General features: G+C 39.0%; 1 protein-coding gene across 2 annotated transcripts in view; it reads left to right on the forward strand.

The window, feature by feature from the left end:
* Positions 1-660: 660 nt before the first annotated feature.
* The window catches only part of tmem41b (transmembrane protein 41B), a 31,461-nt gene continuing 6,353 nt past the window's right edge, over positions 661-25,768 (forward strand). Inside the window, exons 1-6 of one of the 2 annotated variants that reach the window (XM_069900287.1) lie at positions 716-966; positions 5,000-5,117; positions 13,945-14,073; positions 15,246-15,339; positions 18,753-18,857; positions 24,813-24,951. In XM_069900287.1, coding sequence (XP_069756388.1) covers positions 846-966; positions 5,000-5,117; positions 13,945-14,073; positions 15,246-15,339; positions 18,753-18,857; positions 24,813-24,951 — 706 coding nt within the window. In that variant the 5' untranslated portion in view covers positions 716-845. Of the gene's footprint in view, positions 967-4,999; positions 5,118-13,944; positions 14,074-15,245; positions 15,340-18,752; positions 18,858-24,812; positions 24,952-25,768 lie in introns of both variants that reach the window. The other variant, XM_069900297.1, reaches the window with a different exon arrangement.

Consider the following 25,768-nt stretch of genomic DNA (forward strand, 5'->3'; position numbering starts at 1 on the left):
AAGAATCTGGATCTTGCTGAAAACATTCAATCTGCTTATCTTTCCAGAAGCAAAGGTTAACATTGAATCTATGGGTACGATTTCAACTGTACCCATTCCAATTGTCAGTCTCGATATCCCCATTCGAGTACAAACAGTCTCTGAATAAGTAGTAATCTTTTGATGACTGCAGTGAGGAACATTTCTTCAGACAGAAACTGGTGAATCTCTGTGCCCCTCGCCCCAGAGCCAGAGGACTGTGGAGATTGGCATTGAATCCAATCATCATGAAGAATAGATTTCAGATATTGAGGGAACCAAGGGATGCGGGATCATGTAAACGGGGTGAAGCAGAAGATCGGTCACAGTCTTGATGGACAAAGCAGGATCCAAAGGTGAAATGGTTTGTTTCTCCCATTTCGATTTCTGCATTGCATTAAGAGAGCAACGCACTTTATTTACTGTTTACATCTGCTTTCAAAATGTATTGTTCAGTGCTTCTTGTTCTTTTGCTCTGATTTAATTTTGAGAAATTTTAAAAAAAATATCTTTCGCTAAAAGAGCAGTGAAGCAGTTCTAGCTTTTAATTGCAGAGACAGGACATTGCCACATTTTGGAAGTGAATTTTAAGCTTCTGCACGATCTCAGGACAGTCGAGGTCAGCAGAAAGATGCAACACGAGAGAGTGCCGAGGGTGCGCGGAGCCTGCAATCGCCGGCCACGGAGGCGCCAGAGATCCCGACGCGCCGACTTCGCGTCGGTCCCTCTTGACGACTCGTGCATCGTCGGTAGGTGAGAGGGCACCAGAGCCGGACAGAGACCGGTTCTGTACCTTCGCCGGTTCCGTGCCGACGACACAGGAAAAAATGGCTCGAAGGAGAAATGACGAAGTCACCCGGAGATCCAGCTCGGTTCTCAACGATGTGAACCGACAGAGAGCGGAGGTGATGGACTCCAGCACCCGAAAGGGCAGGGAAGATGTTCAAGGTGAGGAGGCGACTCACCCCGCCCGTCTCCATAAAACGCTGCTCTCGCCATCGCCCCCTCTCAACCTCGTCGACCCCGTCTGTCTCGGCCCCCACCCCCTCGCCTCTCCCTTCTCGTCGTCTCCGGACTTCTCGGCCCCCCCCCCCCCCCCCCCCACTCTCCTTTATCTGAACTCAGCCTTTTTGTTAGCATCTTGTTCCTTTTTTGGGTCAATTCGATATTATTTACTCTACTGCCTATCACCCAAAAATGGACATTCTTGCTGAAATACTAAACTTCAGCCTCTGAACTGAATAATCTCATATCCTCGATTTCAACTCCATTTACGGTTTGTTTTATGATCATGGCATTCTATAATCCTATAGTATAAAATGCCCATCAGTTCATGGTTACTCTTTATTTTTGCCTTGATGTTTCCCTTAATTCCTTTGGAGATGAAAAGTGCTCAGAAATGGCCTTCTCAATCTTTAACCACATCACCTTTCCAATGTCCCTTCTTTGGAGATGAAAAGTGCTCAGAAGTGGCCTTCTCAATCTTTAACCACATCACCTTTCCAATGTCCCTTCTTTGGAGATGAAAAGTGCTCAGAAGTGGCCTTCTCAGTCTTTAACCACATCACCTTTCCAATGTCCCTTCTTTGGAGATGAAAAGTGCTCAGAAGTGGCCTTCTCAATCTTTAACCACATCACCTTTCCAATGTCCCTTCTTTGGAGATGAAAAGTGCTCAGAAGTGGCCTTCTCAGTCTTTAACCACATCACCTTTCCAATATCCCTTATTTGGAGATGAAAAGTGCTCAGAAGTGGCCTTCTCAATCTTTAACCACATCACTTTCCAATGTCCCTTCTTTCTGGAAATTGATTTCTTTAAATTTGTTTGAACACAATTTCAAAATTTGAAATTTATTACAAAATTTCCTTTCTTGAAAGGAAGAGACTTGAACTTGGTCCACCCCAATTTTCTCTTTCATGTCTGCCCATGGCTTTAGGTACTGTCCCATCCTGACCCCCTGCAGATTAGAGGAACAACACTTTATTTTCTATCTGGGCACTCTACAACCATGTGACATGAGCATTAAGCCCCTTCAAACTACCATGTAAAATGAGGTTAATCGGGCAATTTGCCCAGTTAGCACCCCAGTTACACGGTCGTTAGAAAGAATCCGACCCTGTCAACCCCATTGGAATCCAACCGGGTCCCTGACCTCCCTCCGAGGTTGTCGGGTAACCCATTTAAACTTACCTAGGTCTTGTCAACAGGCGATTTGAACAGGAAAATGACCGACCCGGTTTCTCCAGTGACATCAGTGCTTGTGTGGTGACTTCACATTGAAATCTCTGGCTGAAGTACCTGCTGTGATCGGGGGAGGGGGGGGTTGGAGCTGCGGGGCCCAGGGTGGGGGGGGGGGGGTCTACAATTGGGGGGGGTGAGAGAGAGGTCGCTGCCGCGGGAGCGGAGTTGGTGCCATGATCTGCAGGAAAGTGGTCGCTGCCGTGGGGGGGAAAGGGATTGCTGACAGAGTGAAGGGCTGTGAACTGCATCTGCTGCGAACACCACTCCTGTTCGCAGTGATGGCTCAATGTTGCGGGGAAGGGGGAGGGTGTGCGATTAATGGTGGGTGGTGACTAACGGGGGGATGTGACTGATGGCCGGTGGTGGGGTGCGGGAGACTGACTACCGATAGTTCCCATAAGTGCGTGATGAGTAACTTAGCGCGTCATCACGGGGGTGGATCCCCTTTAAATCGCCAGGTTTGCGATTTAATAGGTCAATCCTCCTGGAATTTAAAAGGTGCTCCAGCAACTTTGCCCCAGTAAACGCACCCGAGTCCCAGGAGGGCTACCCGGGTGCTGCAATTTAAAAGAGGTTAATGACTTTCCTGCTTTCCATTAAACCTACTTGCCTTTTCTTTTCCCTCCCCTTTCCTGTTTTTTCAGTTCTTTCACCCACTCAACCTTGCCATCCATCCTCCCCTCATTGCTGCTGTCCCCTCCCTCCTTTTTCCACCTTTGCCACCCCTCTCCTACCTTTTTGTTCAGATGATTGCTGGCATTTTCTCATCCTTTGAGGAAGGGCTCAAGCCTGAAATGTTGGTGGTGTACTTTTGCTTTTGCTACATGAAGGACAGTTTGACCTGCTGAGCTTCTCCAGCATTTTGTGTTTTTACGAAGTTTCTCTCCTGTATCCTCAAGTCCTTCCTGAGCCAATCAGTGAGAGTTACCTCCATCTTGTTTGACTGCTTCTAATCATGTTTCTTTCTGACTACAGTGTAGAACCTGCTCTTATTAAAGACATCAATAGAAACCCGATGTTATTGTGACAATATTAATTTATTTCTCCTTGTTTTTTTAATTTATAAATTTAGACATAGAGCACAGAAACGGGCTCTTTCGGCCTAGGAGCCTGTGCTTCCCTTATACCCAATTGACTACTGGAGCACCCGGAGGAAACCTCCACAGACACGGGGAGAATGTACAAACTCCTTACAGACAGTGCGTGATTCGAACCCCGGTCACTGGCGCTATAATAGCATTATGCTAACCATGCCACCCTGGTCTCTCCAGAGCCTTTGATATTGTTGATCAGATCATCTTCCCCAAAAACCTCGATACAATCACAGAACTGATTGTTCCGTTTAGATTTCCATGTTTCCACCTGACCTTTGGTGTTAACCAAGAATTTTTCTTCATGACATCATTGAAAAACAAAGCACAAGTTTCCACATTTATGCTGACAGCAACTTGCGGTACCTTACTGCTAATTCTTCTTTCCTCTGCTGTCTTGAAATCTTACATTATTTCCTGACATCTGCAAACATACGTGCAGCAATCTTCTTCATTTTATATTGGGAAGAAATGCCATCACAAACTCTGTTCATTCACCACCAACTTTACCCCTCTACTCAGAAATTGCCTGAAAAAGACTGTTCATTTAACCATAAAATGAGCTTTGGACACTGAGATGACTGTTCTGCCTCGATCTTGACTCCGCCTTTGCCTCAGCATGCACACTGAAACTCTGATCTATGCTATTGTTACTTTGAGAATGCACCCCAGGCAATTTCTCCTTTTTTGGCCTTTGCAAGTTTCAAAATCCATGCAAACTCACAACAAAGCCAACTCACAAATTATCGCCTGCTTTCTGAATGATATTTTTTTTCATTATAGCTGTGCCTTGTATCAAGTCTTTCTATGTTCCCACTGACTAGTTCTGAAATCTTCTCCAGCCCTATAACCTCTCAGAATGTCTTACTTTATTGAAGTTTCCATTAAGTATCTCTCATCATCGGTTTTTTTGCAGCATTAAATGTTTTCATTCAATATTATGGTTGCACTTAACTGTAATGTCAACATCTGAGATTCTTGTTTACAAGATTCCATTCCAAATTGACAAGGGAATAAAATGCATGCAAGGCACAGCTTGCAAAACATCTTTGTGTGTCGTATTTAATGAACAGAAATAAACCACCCAAAAGGTAAATTGACCTTTCTCAAGAAGCCAGTAGGAAAATTTTAAAGCTAAATCAGATTAATTTGAATGAGAGAAACTAATATAGTGGGTTTATACTAATTTAGTTGTTAAAAGTGAGATGAAAAATTTACAAACATCATATTAACCATTCTGTTGTGCCTGGCAGAGAAGATGGTCACTTTCAGTCTTGACCATTTAACCTCGACTGTCATTGCACAGAGCTGAGGATGTGGTGGATTGATTTTAATGGCACTCCTCAGAGGTATTGTTGAACCAAGGTTGTTTGCCACAAACTAGTCTGTGGCATTGCCTGAAGAAATATTAATAAGGGAAAACTACTGTAGATCTGTGTCTAATCAGGCCAGTAGTATGGCTTCAAGATCGACTGGCCTTCCTGATCTGACTAGTTGATCAGAAAATGGGAAAGGAAGAGGGCCATGCTTTGGAAATGGAGCTTATATTGAATCTCGTATATTGAATCTCTGGATGTATCTATGATGCTATGTCATCTTTAATGATTCAGAAATTTTCACCTAATCATAGTCTTTCTGCTTTGATTTAAGAGAAAACATCCTCCGAAAGGGGATCAGCCCAAACATCTCTCTTCATTCTTTTTTCAACCTTCCTCTCAGCTGCTTTCATTATGTACCTAGTATACAAGAATTTTCCTGAACTTGATGAGTAAGTATCAATAAAATTGAAAGGAAAAGTTAACAGTATTTTAAAATTTATCATGTTAAAACACTGAGCATTCCCAAGATCACTTGTGTTATTTTTCTGCTTCATAGGAAAGAATATTGATGGACCAGTGTTTATTTTGTCTTGTCCTATTATTTGATGGAAAACTGATGAGTGGCCCACTTGTGTAATGATTGATCTTAAGGTGGTGCCAGATTACATTTAAGATTGACATGCAAAAATATATCAGATGTGTTTATTGTGTCTCATCAAGGGGAGTACTTTGGATAGCATTACATACTGAAGTGGAATGTTGATGCAGATTATTTGGCTAAATGCTGATAATGGAGGTCAGAAACAGATGTGTGGTCCAGAGATGAGCATGCCTCCAACGTAGTTGAGCTTAGTGTGTATAATCATATTGCTAATGCATTGGAACTACAGTGCCCTTCAAAATGTTTGGGACAAAGACACTTTTCTCCTTTATTTCTCCCTGTGCTCCACAGTTTTAAATTTGTAATCAAACAATTGGTATGTAATTAAAGTACACATTCCAGATTTTATTCAAGGTAGTTTGTATACATTTTGGTTTGACCATGTATAAATTAACAGCACCTTTATATATTATTTCCGCCCCCCCCCCCTTCCAAATTTCAGGACACCATAATGATTGAATCATTTGGCTTCACAAGTGTTTAAGTTTACTCAGGTATGATTAGTTGCTTCATTGGTGCAGCTATAAGAGAGCTAGTCTTGTTTCTAAGCTTTTGATCACCTTTGGAGTCTGTAGTTACTATTTTCCAATGAGGATGAGAGTTATGTCAATGAAAGTCAAAGAAGCCGTTAAGAGTCTGAAAAACCAGAGTAAAGCACTAAAAATCATCACCCAAACCTTAGGATTACCAAAATCAACTGTTTTGAAACATCATTAAGAAGAAAGAACATACTGGTGAGCTCAGTAATTGCAAAGGAACTGGTTGGCCAAGGAAGATCCCCACTACTGATAACTCTGCCTGTACAACAGATCTGAAATATTCTTCAGGAAGCAGGAGTGGATGTGTCAATGACAGAAATAAAGGGGCCTCACTGCAAGATGCAAAACACTAGGTAACCACAGAAACAGGATGGCCAGTTTACAGTTTGAGTATTTAAAAGAGCCTGCATAATTCTGGAACAAAAATCTTGTGGACAGATGAGACCAAAATTAACCTGTTTTAGAATGATGGCAAGAGTGAATTGTGGAGGTGTAAAGGAACTGCCCAAAATCCAAAGCATACCACCTCATCTGTGAAAGTTGGCGGTGGGAATGTTATGGCCTGGGCATGTATGGCTGCCACATGCATTGGCGAATTTACCTTCATTGGTGATGTAACTGCTGATGGCAGAAGCTAAATAAATTCTGAGGTGCATAGAGACATCTTAACTGGTCAAGATTGAGGAAATGGTTCCAAACTTATTGGATAGTGTTTCATCCTACAGGAAGACAGTGATTCCAAGCATACTGCTAAAGTAACAAAGGAATTTTTCAAAGTTTAAAAACTGGAAAATTATTGTATGGCCAAGTAGGTCACCTGATCTAAATCCAATTTAGATGCTGAAGAGAAAACTTAAGGGGACAAACCCCTGAACAAGCAGGAGCTGAAGATTGCTGCAGTAGAGGCTTGGCAGAGTATCACCAGAGAAGATACTCAGTACCTGGTGATGTCAATGAGTCATAGACCTCAAGCAGTCATTGCATGGGGATCTCACACGATGTGGTCGAGTCAGGAAATGGAAATCTAACTCTCCCTGGAATTAGTTTAAAAAGTGCTAAATACGCTAAGTACTTTCAATCAAAACTCTTTAAAAACTGCTCAAGAACTATTTTACAATTAATTAAGAATGCCACCGAAGAAAGGATAGAACGTCACTGTCCCATCAGAAATGCAACTAGAACATCGACAAGAGAAAGAAACAAGGCCTACCATCTCAATGGATCCGGGAGTTGGGGTAAGAGCTCCTCCCTGGGTGATGGCGTTGAAGAAAAAGATGCTGAAATGCACATGCGTGGGTAGACGAGCATGCGCAGATCAGAAGAGTTCCAAGATGTCGCTGAAGCCAGCAGTGTTTTTGCTGGCTCTAATGAGTTTCAACTTTTAGAGCAAGAATTTGTTTATTTATCTGAATCGCAGGTCAGAGGAAGAAATGAAGCAAATAAAAGTTTCCAAAGATCTTGGAAGGAAACTTAAAATGCTGGAGGAAGAAGATTGTACAAATGCTGAATTATTAAAAGAATGGAAGAGATAAGAGCAGATATGAAAAATTTAAATAGATGGATGAAGAAATACTTTGCTATTGTACGCAAAATGCAAATTAAATTGGATAGTGTGGATGAAAGAGTTAAAACTATGGGGACAGGTATGGAAGTAGTACAGGACAGAATGGGGAAAATAAAAACTGGGACAGACGCAAGAAGCAACGTTGGGGAAAAGTAGATAATGGAACACTTTAGTTGAAGAAATAATATTAAAATTGTTGACCTTAAGGTGATGATCCAGTAAGACTTTTCCAAGAATGGATTCCAGAGGTCTTGAGACCAGATAAATTTGAAAATATTATTGAAATTGAAAGGGCACATAGAACTTTGAGATCTCGGTCACTACCAGATCAAAAACCAAGATCTATATTGATAAAATTACTTTGTTATCAATATAGAAATAAAATATTAGTGCTAGCAGCACAAGGAGCTAGAGCAGGATAAGGTGCATTGGAATTACATGGAAACAAGATATTTTAGATATTTTTCTATCATGATACAAGTTTGGAATTGCTGAAGAAAAGAATTCAATATGGTGAAACACGCCTTAATGAAAAAAAATTACAGATTTGTTCGATGTCATTCTGCTACTTTGAAGATTTTCTTGCAAGGAGGACAGAACAAGTTGTTCACAGACCATGTCCATGCTGAGGAATTTATGGACACACTGCCAGCTTATTAGCAAGAGGGAGTTTGAGGACTACTTGATGAATAAAGAATGGGTTTTTAATTTTCTGTAAATGAATGATTGATATATGGACTGACTACTATTGAGTCGTGTGTATTTGTGGCAAATTCCACAACTCCTAAAATGGAGGGGGGTAATGTGTATTATTTAAATAACATTAATAGGTTGTTGTTATTTTTATTTTTGAATATTGTAAATGCTATAAATGTAAATTGATGATGCATAACTTTTTCTTACCTGGATTGCCAAAGAAGACAGTAGACAACAAATATTCAAATTGTCAAGGAGATGCAAGGAGAGAGGTGAAAGGGAAATATCAGTAGAAATGGATGAAATTAAATATCGATGAGTAATATACTGAACTTTTAAAGTTTTAATGTTAATGGACTGGACTGTGAAGAGGAAGAGAATACAGACATTTTTTAAAAATAAAAGATAATAGCTTTTTCTACAAGATACTCATTTAATTGAAACAGAGCATCGGAAATTAAAAATAGATTGGGTGGGGTATGTCACAGCTTCTTCATTCAATTCAGAAACAAGGAGAATGGCAATTTGATAAAGAAGACCCTCCCAGTTAGATACAGAATGTAGTAATTGATCCTGCAGGGATATATGTTCTACGTGATCAGATTTTTTTCAGAGTTTTGGACCCTTATGAACATATACGTGCTGAATATGGATGATGAAACATTTAAACAAGAAACATTTCTCAATTTGGCAGAAGCACCTCAGAATATATTAATAGGTGAAGACTTTAGTTTCGACCCAGTTTTAGAAAGATCAACTGGAGTAATAACAAGGGCAAAGGCAGCGAAAGCCACTTTGGCATTAATGAAAGACTTGAATTTAGTAGACATATGGAGAAGAATCCATTGAAGAGAGAGATTACTCTTTTTACTCAAATAGACATGATTCATATTTGAGGATAGATTTATTCTTAATATCAGCACATCTTCAAGATAGAATGAATAATTTATTATAAAGCAAGAATTTTATTGAATCATTCCCTTTATTAATGACAGTTACCATGCCAGATAAAGAAGAATCAATTTATAGATGGAGATTTAGGTCGATATTATTAAAAAGACCAGATTTTTGTTAGACAGCAAATTTAAATCTTTTTCAAGACTAATTCTAATTCAGTTAATGATAAATTCATTTTATGGGATGTGATGAAACCACATTTAAGAGGACAATTATGTTACACTTCTAAAATTAAGAACGATTACATGAAATAGATAGAATAACTGGAGAAAGAGATAATGTTAAGAAAAAGATCTGCAAATATAGATTTCTGAGGAAAAAACATAGATGGCTTATTAATAAGAAACCAGTACAATACATTACAAACATATAGAACAGAGAAAGCATTAATGAGAACTAAACAGATATTATGAGTTAGGTGAGAGGACCCACAAAGTCCTCATTTGGCATTTGAAAGCAGAACAACTTTCAAGAATGATTAATGTAATTAAGATGGAGTTGAATGCAACTACTTATAAAACTCCAAGAAATTAATGAAGCTTCTAAACAATTATATCAATCAAAGTTGCAGAGAGATAATAAAATAGATAATTTTTTTGTCTCAAGTAAGATTGCCAAGGTTAAGTTTGGAAGAGCAAGTGAAGCTAGATGCCCCCCTCACCCTAATGGAGGTGGGGGAAGCATTGAGCTCATTACAAAGTAATAAATCTCCAGGAGAAGATGGTTTCTCATCTGAAAATTTTAAAGAATATAAGGATTTGTTAGTTCCTTCCCTTATGGAGGTAAGAGACCAGACGGCAGTAACATACCTTCTCCCAGATTCTTTTCCTACTGTGATAATAATGGAATTACCAAAAATAGAGACAGAGATCCTTTAAAATCATTGTCATACAGACCTATTTCATTGATAAAGCAGATTATAAGAAAATTGCAAAATTTTTAGCTAATAGACAAGAAGTTTTTACCAAAATGATAAATATGGATCAGATAGGGTTTGTTTAAAAAAAAATCAGTCTGCAGATAATGTAACTAGATTACTTATTGTAATGCATTTGGCACAAAAGAAGAGAGATTTAAGTGTGGCAGTGGCTTTAGATGCAGAACAAACATTTGATAGATTAGAATGGGACTTTTTGTTTAAGGTGTTGGAAAGATTTGGTTTGGGACCCATATTTGTAAATTGGATTAGAACTTTATATATGAACCTAAAGCTAAAATTATAAATAATGGGCAGGTTTCAGCACCATTCCAGTTAACTAGATCTGGTAGACAAGGAAGTCCATTATTGCTAGTTTTATTTATTCTAGGAATAGAGCCACTTGTACAACTGATTCAATCCGATTCTGACATTAAGGGATTTAAAGTTAATCAAGAGGAATATAAAATTAATCTATTTGACAGAGCCATTAGGTTCGATAAGTAAATGATATCTAAGATTGGAGGATTATGGGAAATTATTGGGCTATAAAATAAATTGAGATAGAAGTGAAATTATGCCCTTCATTGTAGGGGGTTATACTCCATGCCAAAGAGATACCCAATTTAAATGGCTGACAAATGCGATAAAATATTTAGGGATAAGGGGAGATAATAAATTAAATAATTTATTAAAATTGATTTATTTACCTTCAGAAAATTGGTGAAGATTTAAATAAGTGGATAACATTGCCAATAACATCATTGGGTAGAGTTAATTGTATTAAAATATTTCCTTGAGTACAATACTTTTTTTCAAACATTGCCAATAATGTTACCACAAAAGTTTTTTCAAGAGTTAAATAAATATATAAGAAAGTTTCTCTGGAAGGTTAAGATGTTGAGAGTTTCTTTAGATAAACTGACATGGAAGTTTGAGTTAGGGGGCTTACAGCTTCCAAATTTAAAAAAAATTATAAGGCAGCTCAAATGATGTTTCTTGCTTCATTTTTGAAGAGGGAGAGGTCAGCAAGGATTAAAATAGAAATCGATAAAATAGGAGAGAGAATATCAGAAGATTTTGTATGTAAATGGGAACTGAAATTAACATCTGGGGAGAGGGAAGCACCTTTGTTGAAACATTTCATTAATATCTGGAATAAGATAAACAATGACATTGGAATGAAGGGGGTTGTGCTACCCACTATCCAAAATCAACATTCCATTTTCAAAGGATAACCAATTTTTAAATATTTGGTCTCATAAAGGAATAGAAGATCGTTACGAAGGAGGAAATTTAATGTCATTTGAATAATTAAAAATAAATATGGGATACAAAACAATACAATTTTTTGTTATTTATAATTTAAGGGGTTATTTAAGATATAAAATGGATCCAACAATGACATTACTGAAATGTGGCGAGGTAGAAATTTTGATTCGCAATAGACATGTAAAGAAATTTATTTCAGCTATGTACACTTTATTGCAAAAGGGAACTCCCAAACAGGGGATGCATAGGTCCAGACATTGTGATGGGAGATGGATTTAAATATTAATATTGATGAACAAAGCTGGTCAGAGTTATGTCGAGATAGTATGACAAGCCCTATAAATGTTAGATACAATACAATTTTTTACATCAATTGTATCTCACACCACAGAAATTAATAGATTGAAATCCGATTTATCAGATCAATGTTTTCAATGTGGTCAGGAGGTAGGTACTGTTTTTTTACATTCTACTTGGTCCTGTCCTAAAGTGAGACCCTTTTGGATAAATTTGGCAATTTTTCTAGAACAAGTTACAAGAATTAAATTTCCACAAAACCCAATATTATTTTTACTAGGTAATATTGAGAGGTAAGACCAAAATTGAAATTATCCATACACCAAAAAGAATTTGTAAAGATTGTGATGGCAATAGCAAGAAAGTGTATAGTAGTAACGTGGAAATCGGACTCTTGTTTAGGTATGGAGTGATGGAACACGGAAATGCACAGCTGTGTTCCACTTGAGAACATTACTTATAATTTGAGAAATAAATATGATGTATTTTTGAAAATTTGGCACCCATATTTACAAGTTGCGGGAATTACTTTATAGATGTTTTCCCTAAAATTTGAAAACCTCGTTAACCTCCTTGGAAGTATTAACAGATGTACATGGTCAGAATCATGTGGAGAGGGGTGTCTTCTGGCAACCAGGTTTCTTTTCTTGCTTTTCTCAGTATTCTCTTTTTTTTTTCTTTCACTGTTTTTCTCATATTCTTTTTCTTGGGGATTTGTTAAGGGTGAAGAGGGTTGGGGGTTTCATACCACCATGTATAATGGATATAACATTAACATTTGATCGTTGTAACATTTGATTAATGTATTTTAGTTTTGGCTATGATTACGTATCTGGATTAAAAACTTTTAAATAATTTTATTTAAAAAGCAGCCATTGCATACAAGGTATATGCAACAAAGTACTAAACATGACTAATATACAGACCATTGCTATATCCCAAATATTATACATAGGGGTCTATGCTGTAATTTTTACATGGTCAAACTAAAATGTCACAAAGACCCTTGAATAAAAGCTGGAATGCACACTTCAATCACATGTGAATTGTTTGATTACAAATTTAAAACTGCAGCACGGGCAAATAAAAGAAAAAAGTGTCTTTGTAAATGCGGTACAACATGATACCACCTTGAAAGATTGAAATGGAATAACATGCTTTTAGATTTTGCATGAATTTCATCTTCTGCTGTTAGGACTTTTGCACAACATTTTAAATGTAACTCCAAAATACAAATTGATAATTTCTTGTAAAACAATGAATGAAGGATTATTCAATGAAAGGAGTCCATTTCAAGACAAGTTTGATAGGGAATTTGACCAATTGTTTTTATTCTGGTTGAGTAATCATGTCAAAGTGCTGAGCCAAAGGAAATGTAAATCAATAATATTAATGTCTTTTAATAATTGTGGAATGTCCTGAGCAAGTCCAGGCTATTCATGTGTTGGCCATCTTTGTGTTACAATTAAAAGCATGATTTTATTTCCCTATTTCATCTTAAAATCCATCCATAATAATGCATCACATGTTCTACAAACTGCTTAAAAACTCGTATCTCTGGCAAAGTTACTATTGAAAATTTTGCATATGTTATTAGAGAAAACTACCTTACAAGGATTGTTTCTTTGATTAAGTTTCTTTCTTGAGTCATGACTTCACTTTATGCCAGAAATATGTTTCAATCACTCCCAGTCAATGTCAGGAAGTCATCCCTGGGGGTGGTTATGATGGCCACTGTGGACCTGGGATCTTAACAATTATCCAAGTAGCATTCCATTTCTTATTTCCATCCAATAACCCATGCTTGCAAGAGTGTATCCTTGAATGTTGAATCAATACAAGTTCACATGGAGGGAATGTTCCTGCTGTTCAGTAGCTTATTGTCATGCTTTGATAAAGTGCTACTGGGGAGTAATTGGAGAATTTGCATTTGTTTGGAACTGTATACCAACATGAAATATTAAATAGTGTTCTACTGCTTATTTACATATGCATTTTTCTGCACATATATTCTGCTTATTCTAATTCTTAGCGATTATTTTCTTTTAATATTCAGTGTGGGTTTAGAACTGTTGTACATGTTTTGAAAATTAAGTTTTAAAAATCAAAATCTTTGAACTCATTTAAATAATCATATGTCTTTTTGTTCCTCAAATGTTGATTTTTTTATTCCCTTATTTTCAAATCTGAGACATTTCAGCATCCATAATCAATAGTTGATTAATCGTCATCATCAATTACATCTACAAATAAAATGGTATGCCGACAGTTTGGAACACATTAAAGAAAAATAATTAATTTGTGACAAAATATGAATTTTAAAATATTATCTTTAAATCTGCTCATTAACCCAGTTTCTTTTGGATCTTAATAGAGAGGAGCGAAAAACAATTGTGATTCCAAAGGACATGGATGATGCCAAGGCATTGGGGAAAGTTCTTTCCAAGTACAAGGATACTTACTATGTTCAAGTGCTGGTAGCATACTTCACTACATATATTTTGTATCCTTTCTTGTGCAATGTCAAGGCAATATAAGTGTGGAGCATTAGATTCTACATTTCCTGGTCTTTTTAAATTATGCAATTTGCTTGTGTCCTTTGAAGAAGACCGCAGAGCCCACCTCACTGACAAAAGGCAAAGGAGGAAAAACCCAACACCCAACCCCAACCAACCAATTTTCCCCTGCAGCCGCTGCAACCGTGTCTGCCTGTCCCGCATCGGACTTGTCAGCCACAAACGAGCCTGCAGCTGACGTGGACTTTTACCCCCTCCATAAATCTTCGTCCGCGAAGCCAAGCCAAAGAAGAATGTACTTTGGAGGAATGTAAGGGTTAATACTAATAAGTTGATAAGGTTTGGAGCAGATATGAGGTGTTTATTTGTGGATGAGAGGGAAAGCAACAGAATAGTTACCCGAGCATTTGCAATTCTTACCAACAGGATGAAGTGGTAATGGCAAGGGAGGGGTTTATTTGAAGCAAGTTTTCAGCAGATATTAAATTGCAGTGCTCTTGGCATGGTTCGGGTGAGATGGGCGTGGGGGTGGTATTATAGTATGTTACTTGCTCACGTCACCCCCCCCAAGTGGGGAGGGAAAGGAATGGAATGTTGCTTGATGATGCAGTTACTGGCATTTTCAAGTATTTTTATTTTGCTCCGACACAACAACCACCCCTATGGACCCACGTTGCACACAAAATGTATCTCATTTGTAGCCCACACATTTAATTTGTTGGAACTGAACAAAAACTGCGTGTGGGAGAGAGGTTCAGAAACAGCTGTGACAAGAGCACAAACAGTCATGGGAAGAGCTGCTACCCATATGGCCTCACTAACAACCGGCGAGACTGCTCAGAGATCCCAGTTCTACTCAACTCGACCCAGGGGTTGGCGGTGGAAGGAATAGAAGGCATAAGGAAATGTCCCATTTTCACCCTGGCAAATCTTGGGCACATCCATTCCACCAATCTCCTAAATACTAGTTTGTATGTACAGGCTATCTGTAAGTCAGGCTTTCGTAACCTGGTGACTTCCTGAATGGTAAGATTTAAGAATTGAGGCTAGTCACATAATACTTAGAATTATAATGGACACAGAATTACTTTGTGATCAGAACATGGGACAAAATATTTAATTTTTTTAAGGAAACAGTACTTGACTTTATTCTCTCCAGTTTACAAACCTTTGCCATACCAGGTTCAATATTTCTCAGCATCCTTTCTGGGTTTCTGTACCCTTTCCCATTGGCGCTTTTCCTTGTCTGCCTGGTAAGTTGAATTTTAAAAAAAGCAATATATTTGTTATTAATCTGGTTTAGTGAATTACAGTTATTTTCATATTTGATCTCCATTTTACATAATATCAGGAGCATGTCAGAAACACGACTGCTTGCTTGAACATGGGAATAAAATAACCTGAGGAATAAGGGTATTCTTCTCTGAGTGAAGTGTGGGAGAAATGCTAGTGTGTTCGATTAGTTATTGTAGTAGCACAATGAAAATTCTATGTGACCAACTTGTGCTTAAAAGGTCCTTTAATAAATTAGAATAAGCAGCATGAGTTGCAGTTACACACCGCAGAAATACTTGGGCTCACCATATCCATGCCAATATTTTTGGCCATCGAAACAAATCCTTGTGCTCACATTACGTCCATATCCTTCCATACCTTACCAATTTAAGGGCCTTTCTAAATACTTCTGTGTAATTATATCTTATTCCCCACATATCAACCATTCTCTGAAGAAAGGCTTATCCTTCCGATCCCCTGTAAAACTCTTTCTCATTTTAAACCTACGCCCTCTTATTTTTAAATTCCCCCTAGTGTGGTAAAAAGATTTTGATTCTGTGTCTCTTATAACATATACTTTTCTCAGTCACTCTTCAGCCTTTATTGCATGCAAAAAAAGCTCAGCCAATCTTTAATTCATCCTCCAATCCAGGTTACATCCAAGTGAATCTCCTCTGCATTATTCCAGCGCAATCTTAACCTACCTATTGTGTGACAAAAAGAATTGCACAGAATACTCCATCCAGCCTAACTAGTGTTTTCCACATAATGTCCCAATTCTTGTGTCGTTTATCCCGACGTATGAATACAAGCATGCCATCTGCCATCACTACCACCCTAAAGATCTTGGTGACAACTTTCAAGGAGGTAACTAGGTCCCTTTTGGTCTTTCTGTTTATCAATATTTCATAGTGCCTTTCCATTCACTGTAAACGTTCTAATCCTTTTTGAGATCCCAAAGTACAGTACATTTCATTTGTCAGGATTAAATGCCATTAACTTTCGGTAGTAAAACCCCTGGTATCCAACACCTATGGGAATTGTTAGATGTCAGATAAGTGTATTTTCCAGTTGCTTGAGACTTGCTCTTACAATGCCTAACTAATAAGCCTGCATTAAAGATAAACAGTTTAAAAGACAAACTTCACTTGCATGAATATATAAACCTTAAAGCAATTTAGTTTATTTCAGTCACATTCTTTGAAAAAATTTAACCGTTGCTGCATCTGCAGGTTCCTTCCCCTCGGAACTGCCCAAATGATTAACAATAACATTAGAGATAATTAACACCCCCCCCCCCCCCCCCCCCCAACCAGGTTGACAGATAAAGCCTCTGACTGGGGCAGCTCTTACTAAGCAGGGGTAAAGAGACACTAAGAAAGTCACTCCAACAGCATGCACCATCAATCAATCATCCTGGGTGTCACCATTGCTGCTTCACACAACTTTATTTAAACGGCTGCTATGAGCAAAGCACGGCCTAGACACTCTGCTAGCTGAATATTTGCTCCCATCTTCACCAAAGGTTTTATGTGCTACTTCTGGGAACATTTACTTTTACAATTTTAAACTTGCGTATTTTTTACATTTCTTATTTATTTTAATTTTTAAAATTTATTTTCTTTTTTTTGCCAATTCTGGATACCAGGAGTTTTACTTTATTTGATTTATATTCTGCTGTAGGGGCGGCATGGTTGGCGTAGTGGTTAGTGCAACGCCTTTATAGCATCAGCAATCAGGACCTGGGTTTGAAGCCTGTGCTGTCTGTAAGGAGTTTTCCCGGGGGCTCTGGTTTCCTCCCACCATTCAAAATGTACCAGGGGTTTTAGGTTAATTTGGTGTAAATGGGGCGGCGTGGACTCATGGGGCCACATGGCTTGTTACCGTGCTGTTTGTCTAAATTTGAAAATTTGGACGTGGATAATCTTCCTTGCTGTCCACAATACCAGTCACTCTAGCCCTGATCTCTGTGGTACATTGCTAGTCACATCTTCCATCACTACCTCATCACCGGGCCAATTTGGATTCCTGCTTTATTTGTCTTTTTTTTTAAAGAATGGCACATAGACTTTGGCAAAGCTGGTATTTTTCACCTCCAGAATAGCCCTTGAACTGAGCAGATAGTTAAGAGCCAATCACAGAGGTGACAATGACAGAATTCCTTCCAGGCAGGTGATTAGTGAAGCACATGGGTATTTTTGGCAATTCAGTAGCTAAAATTATCTTAAAAATCCATATTTACTTAAATATGTAAGAACCTTTAAAATTCCCAGATGCCTTGACATTGTTTTAACTCTAGTCTCTGCAGCAGTCATTCAAAACTCGGGTTGCTAGTCCAGTGGTTTAATCACTGCAGTCCTGTATCTCTGAAGTCTGGCAGAGAAATGAGCTATTCAGTCCATGCTTATTGGTGCTGCATTCAAGCCTCCCCTTGCTTTCTCATGTAGCCTTAAACTAAGAGATTAATTCAATTACTTGGCTCCTTTTGGATTGCAGAGCAGTACTCCAGTGAATACAGGAAGGTAATTCAGAATGAAATTTTATTTTTTTTCTTTTAACTTGCCCTTGCCCCTAACTTGAATTGAGAAGACACTGAATTATGCTGGAGTACAATTTCAGTGATGTTGTCTTCAACAGGTAATTGTTTCACATTTGTGAGTGTAAGCAATGAAGTGTTGATGAGCTGTTTGAATGCACTAGTTGTGAAATCCTAATTGAACCCCTTTTATTCCTGTGCATCAATCAACTGTATATTCTAATTGGCGGCAGCCATTAAGACCAAATTTCTGATTGCCACTTTTTCTCTCCTATCATTGCCTTGTTTGAGTGCTGACTTTGATCACACAAACAGACTTTATTGATATGATCTTTAAGTAAAATTTGGAACAGCTGTCGTGAGGTTGAGGAAGCAAGTTTGAAGTCAGTCAGACAGTTCTGAACAGGCCCTTCAGCCCAACTCTTGCTGACAAGGATGAGTTCTGGGTTTGTCCCATTTGCCTTAATTTAGTCCATTTCATTATAAACCCTTCCGATCCATATATCTGCACATATTATTGAATGTCATAATTGTATCTGCATTTTCTGTAGCTCAGAAATTGACAGAGCCAGTGCAGGTTTTGTGAGCAAAGAGTCAGTTTTAAGTTCTGATTTTCAAAACTTGGTTCCTTGATATTCTTTGCATATTTCCATGTGATATTTAAGCTTTTAATCTTGGGTTTCAAGGGGTGAAAAATTAGGTTTTCAGGCTTAGTTTACGCATGGATAAACAAAGGAATAACGTAGAAATGTTTCCTGAAGTGCCACCAGGTGGAAGTCCTTAATAATCATTGCTTGTGAAGTAACTCTTCTGTTTTAAAACAACTTGGTTTATGTTTTCCTCCATTCATTCCAGTGTTCCGGTCTTGGAGCTTCCTTCTGTTACATGCTTTCATATTTAGTTGGTCGACCAATAGTTTATAAATATTTAACAGAGAAAGCAACAAAATGGTCACAACAGGTAAGCATTTTTTTGTAACTTGGAGTTTGGAGGATGTGCAGTTTAAAAGAATGCTTTAAAAATAATTAACCAACTGAAGCACATTTTAGCGATTACAGAAAGATGTTGTTCATGATGTTGTAAAAATCGCTTCGTTTTGCATCTAGTAAACCATTTCAAGCACCATTTTTGTGCACCTCTAACAAATTAATTTTGCTGCCATTTTCCCACCAGTACATTCAAGACTGCAAGCTAAAGAAACACTTTATCATCCTGACATAAGAATTTAGTCCCTCAAATTAAAAGTAAAATACTATTGACTCTGAAACTCTAAATGCAAGAAACATGGAAAATTAGTATCTGTGGAGTGAACGTACAGGTGTCCATCTCTGTCGTAGACTCATCAAATTTGGGAAAAAAATAAACAGTGAGGCATTGTAATTAAAATTTTGAGAAAGGAATAGAATAACCTTATTTATAGTTTTGAAGAATTAATTCAAAATGCGTATGGCTCCTCCACAGATGCTGTGAATTCTTCAGAATTTTCTGTTTGTTTCACAATGTCTCATGTGAGCATTATTCCTGTTGTCTTTTGATGAATGTTTTGTCCTAGAACTATAGAACGCTACAGCACAGAAACAGACCCCTTCGGCCCTTCTAGTCTGTATTGAACCATTTTTTGCCTAGACCCACTGACCTGCACCCAATCCATAGCCCTCCATACCTCTCCCACCATGTACCTGTCCAAATTCTTCTTAAATATTAAAATTGAGCCAGCATTCATCATCTCAGTTGGCAGCTCGTTCCACACTCTCGCCAATCTCTATGTGAAGAATTTCTCCCTTGCGTTTCCCCCTAAACTTTCCCCTTTCACTCTTAACCCATGTCCTCAGTAGAAAAAACCTATCTGCATTTACTCTGTCTATCCCCTCATAATTTTAAATACCTCTTATCAAATCTCCCTTCCATGCTCCAGGGAAAGAAGCCTTAACTTGTTTCTGTAACTCAGTTCCTGAAGTCTAGGCAACATCCTAGTAAATCTTCTCTGCACTCTTTCTATCTTATTGATATTTTTCCTGTAGTTAAGTGACCAAAACTGCACACAATACTCCAAATTTGTCCTCACCAATATCTTGTACAACTTTAACATAACATCCCAACTCCTATACTCAATATTTTGATTTATGAAGGCCAATATGCCAAAAGATCTCTTTCCAACCCTATCCACCTGTGATGCCACTTTCCGAGAATTATGTATCTATATTCCCAGGTGCTTCTGTTCTACTGCACTTGTCAGTGCCCAACCATTCACTGTGTACGTTCTTTCTTGGTCTGTCCTTCCAAAATGCAACACCTCACACTTGTCTGCATGAAATTCAATCTGCCATTTTTCAGCCCATTTTTCCAGCTTGTTCAGGTCCCTTTACAAGCTTTGGAAACCTTCTTTGCTGTCCACAACACCTTCAATCTTAGTGGCATCTGCACCGATTCCTTAGGCACATCACCAGTCACAGACCTCCAGTCTGAGAAGTAATCATTCACCACAACTCTCTGACTTCTGCCTAGCCATTGTCTAATCCAGTACACTACTTCACCATGAATGCCTTGCGTCTGAGCCTCCCTGACTAATCTCTCATAGGACCTTATCAAAGTCCTTATTAAACATCCACAGCCTTTCCCTCATCAACTTTCTTGGTAACCTCCTCAAAAAACTCTAAAAGATTGGTTAAAAACAACCTACCACGCAAAAAGCAATGTTGAGTATCCCTAATCAGTTTCTGGCTATCCAAATAATTGTATATCCGATCTCTTAGAACATCTTCCAATAATTTATCAACGATTGACATTAGTCTCACTGGCCTATAATTTCCATGGTTAATTTTGGAGCCAATTTTTTAAACAACGGAACAATGTGAGCTCCTCCAACATCACACCAGTCCTCCAACATCACACCCATAACTAAAGACATTTTAAATATTTCTGCCAGAGACCCTGCAATTCCTACGCTAGCCTCCCTCAAGGTCCGAGGGAATATCTTGTCAGGCCCTGGGGATTTATCCACCTTTATTTGTTTTAAGACTGCAAGCACTTTCTCCTTTTTAATCTGCATAAGTTCCATGACCTCACTGATTGTTTTCCTTACTTCCCACAACTCTTTGCCTGTTTCCTGAGTGAACCATTTAAGATCTCCCCCGTCTCTTGGCTCCTTATAAAGCCGACCATTCTGATTTTCAATTTTGTCCCATACTATCCTTTTGCTCTTAATATTCCTGTAGAAACCCTTAGGATTTTCCTTCACATTGTCTGCTAAAGTGACCTCATGTCTTTTATTTTAGCTTTCCTGATTTATTTCTTGAGGTTTTTCTTGCATTTTTTATACTCTTCAAGTAATTCATGTGCTCCATGTTGCCGTTACCTGCTATACACCTCTCTTCCAAACCAAATCCCAAATGTCCCTCGAAAACCAAGGTTGTTGATACCTTATAACCTTGCCTTTAATCCTGATGGGAACATACAAACTGAACTCTCAAAATTTCATGTTTGACAATCTTCCACTCACCTCACACATCCTTGCCTGAAAACAACTTATCCCAATCCACGTTAACTCGATCCTTTCTCATTTCCTCAAAATTAGCCTTTCTCCAATTTAGAATTTCAATCCGAGGCCCAGACTTGTCCTTCTCCATAATTAGCTTGAAACTAATGGCATTAAGATCACTTAACCCAAAATGTTCCCCGACACATACTTCTGTCACCTGTCCTCTCTCTAGTTGGTACCTCAATATATTGATTTAGAAAACTTTCCTGAACACATTTGACAAACTCCAAGCCACCCAGCCTTTAACAGTATGGAAGTCCCAGTTAATATATAGAAAATTAAAATCCCCTACTATCACAACCTTATGTTTTGTGCAGCTATCTGCTATTTCTCTACAGATTTGCTCTTCCAATGCTCATTGACTTTTTGGGCCGCCGTTCTATTATGTCTAAAGCAATGGAAGCCCGGAACATTGAGCTGCCAGTCCTGTTGCTCCTGCAACCAAGTTTCACTAATGGCCACAATGTCATAATTCCACATGCTAATCCATGCTCTAAGGTCATCTGCCTTTTCTACAATACTCTTTGCATTGAAATAGATCCACTTTAGAAAATTTCCACCAAGTACAACCTGTTGACTTCTAACTGTGCATGTAATTTTCACATAATCTTATCCCTCCTCCACTCCTCAATTTCCTCCAACACTCTGGTTCCCATCCACCCTACAAATCTAGTTTAAACACACCAGAACAGCAGTAGCAAACCTTTCCACAAGGAAAAACACACAATGCTGGAGCAACTTAGCAAGTCAAACAATGTCCTTTTTATAGCAAAGGTAAAAATGCATAACTGATGTTTCAGGCTTGAGCTCTTATCAAGGTGTGGAAATATGTCAGCAGGTGTCTGAGCAAAAGGATAAGGGGGGGAGGAGGAGGTGTGATCGCAAAGACAGGAGATGATTAGTGGAGAAGGGAGGGACGGGACAGCAATGATCAAGGGGAGGGGGAATGGCTAGGGGAAGGGAGGGAGGAAAACTGGAAAGGGGAAGGGAAGGAGGGAGAGGGAAGAGGAGAGCAGGTTAGCAGAAACTGGAAACGTCGATGTTAATGCCATCCAGTTGGAGAGTGTCCAGACAGAAAATCAGGTGTTGTTCCTCCAATTTGGGATGGTACACAAGGCCAATGGACAGACCTGAGAGTATGGGAGTGTGACGCAGAACTGAAATGGTTGGCTACTGAAAGGTCTTTGTCACTGTCGCGGACAGAGCTAAGGTGCTCAGTGAAGTGATCTCCAAATCTGCGCCCAGTCCCTCTGATGTAGAGGCCAGAAAAGGGAGCACCGGATGCAGTAAATCAGTCCTATGGATATACAAGTAAGGTGTTGCTTAACTTGAAAGGCCACTTTGGGGCCTCGGGCCGTGGTGAGGGGGTTTGCACCCTCCTGTGGCCACAGGGGAAGATGCCAGGGTGGAGATTGGTGGGAGGGATGAGTACACGAGGGAATCACAGAGGGAGTGGTCCCTATGGAAGGAAGAGAGGGGAAGATGTGTCTGGTAGTTGTAAGTGTTGTAAATTCAGTAGGATAATGTGTCGGATGTGAAGACTGGTGGGGTGGTAGGTGAGGGTAAGGGAGACTCTCTGTTGTGTCTGTGAGAAGTTGGGGCGCGGCCAAAGCAGATGAGCAGGAAATGGAGAAGCCCTCCCTCCTGCACCATGTCTTTAGCCACATGTTAAACCTCACAGCACATGGCACAGATAACAATCCTGAGGTCACAACCTGCCTTCAACCTAGCGCCTAACACCCTGAATTCTCCTTGCAGGAGCTCCTCACTTTTCAGACCCATTGATCCCTATATGGACTATGACATCTGGCTGCTCACCCTCTTGCCTGAGAATGGAATGAAATCAATATGGTATATCTCAGACCCTGGAACCTGGAAGGCAACGTATCATCCAGGATGTTTGATCTCTTCCACAGAACCTCTTATCTGTCCCCCTAATTATGGAACCTCCTATCACTGCAGCTTGCCTTTTCCCCTCCCTTTCCTTCTTAGCCACAGGACCAGACTATTTACTTTTTTTGACAATCTCAGGGTTGAAGCTGAAGTTGCTTTTGGCCAGCAAAAATCTGTCATCCCCTAAAATTAACTATCATCTGGTTGTCAGTTGTTTTAGGAAAGAGTTCCAATCTTCTTACCTTTTACATGTTTCCAAAAGGTCTGTTTCTAATGTTCAGGTTTTCCCTTCTATCCTCTCTCAAGCCCTGGTTCTCTGCTTCTTAGACAGTGGAGTTAGTTTCTGTCAGTCTACCCTATCAGTTCTCTTTTAAATTTAGATACACAGCACAACATTTTTGAAGGGTGGAAGGAAACCCATGCAGACGTGGGGCAAATGTACGAACTCCTTACAGACAGCGGTAGATTCAAACCAGGATCGCTGGTGCTGTAATAGTGTTAACCGTGCTGCCCTTTACGAGGCTTGCCTTACTGGAAACATGGGTAACGCCACTGAGGATGAGTGATTATTCAAAACAAACTTGGAGAAAGCTTAAAAAAGAAAGTTGCAATGTTAATTAATATTAGGAAGTTATTGGACCATAGAGAAATACATTCTGCCACATTGAGATCCAAACAATTCTGGATCATCAGGCACCCACACCCCCCCCCCATTCAATATCTGATTTCCCTCTTGGTCACCTAGGGCTTCTCAATTGCCAACACATTTGCAGAACCCAAACCTTTTTCTGAAGAAGGTCCTGCGGTTTGCCTATCCACTTCTGTCCCTGGATTGGCTGAATAAACTGCATGTTTTTTTTAAAGACAATAGTTACTCAGATAAAACATCAGTATTAACTAATGCCATGATTTAAATGTTTATTATGAAGTATAATAAATGGTAATCTAAATGTTATGCATTTTTTAAAAAATCACCATCAAATACGCACTGTTAATTTGACAAATTACTGCAATTAATTGTAATGTGACTGCAATCTTGTCGACAACTCTGCCACAATATTTTGCTATTTTGGTGGAGCTTGCACGTGCGTAAATTAGGCTTCAGTTATGATGCCTTGCACAACATGTGTCATCGACTTCCATGTTATAATGCATTCAGATGAAGGAACAGTGTCATAGAACATTATGAATCATTGCTTCTGTTGTCAGACATGTTTGAATCATAGTGGCATCAGTAGAGGCCATATCAGAATATCTGGCTTGGGGCTATGATGTTGGCAAACATGGCTTTTGTTTTCAGCATCTAGTCATCTGTTGCTGTTTGTACACTTTTACAATGCTATTAACATATTTTCTACATATTAGGGAACTGCTTATGTACTTATCCAAAAGTGAATGAAAGAGAAATTCATGGCTGAAAGCAGTGGACAGCAAACCATTTAAAATTCACCTATTTAGCATATGCTTTTGATTCATTTTTGCAGGTTGACAAGCACAGGACTCATCTTATTAATTATATCATCTTTTTAAGAATAACTCCTTTCCTGCCTAACTGGTTCATTAATATCACAAGTCCTGTAATAAATGTACCGCTGGGTGTTTTCTTCATTGGCACATTCTTGGGTAAGTGTGTATGATTTATGGAAAGAATGTTTTGTGTTTGCTCCTGGCTTTGAGGCCAGGCTGCTCCTGGTTAGTGAAACAGTGGAACTGTTAATTGATGAGAAGAAGTAGGCTCTCATGCCTATTTTTCCATTTAATTAGATCTTTGCTGGTCTTTTATCTTTCCTCATTAGTTCCTTGTCGTTTGGTTCCCTTAACATCCCAAATTCTGCAGAACACTGTCCTGAATGTACTTGGTGATTAAACCTCCACAGCCCTCTTTGGTGAAGAAGTTGCTTTATGGTACTTGTTCAGGGAAACAGAATCCATGCACTCACCCTGTCAAACTCTGAAAATTTTGTAGTGATAGAGGGGTTTTCAGTGACAGTAATGACATTGAATCTATGGGGGTGGAGGCTGGATTTTCTCTTGTTGGATGTTTACATTATCTGGCACCTGTAGGTGTGAATGTTACTTGCCACCTTTCAGCTTGTAATAAAAAAAACACACCAAAATGCTGGAGGAATTCAGGTGGTCTTGCAGAGTCCATAAGAGATAAAGATTTATTGCCAATGTTTTGTGCCTGAGCCCTTCAAGGAATAAGTTTTAAAAAAAAAAAGAAATCTTAGAATAGAGACAGTGCTGGCTGGGGGCAGAGTCCAGACGAACAAAAAATGTAAGTTAATGTGATAAGAGGAGAGGTGATAATTGATTTTGGCTCTGTGAAAGGAGACGGTGTGGGGGGGGGGAGGGTGGGGAGGGAGAGAGACAGAGATTGAGAAAAGTGATGGGGAAAGAAGTTTGGGGGGGTGGGGGTGTTGGGTTGTGGGTTTTGACG

Source organism: Narcine bancroftii, chromosome 1 (assembly GCF_036971445.1).
Source record: "Narcine bancroftii isolate sNarBan1 chromosome 1, sNarBan1.hap1, whole genome shotgun sequence".
Lineage (NCBI taxonomy): Eukaryota > Metazoa > Chordata > Chondrichthyes > Torpediniformes > Narcinidae > Narcine > Narcine bancroftii.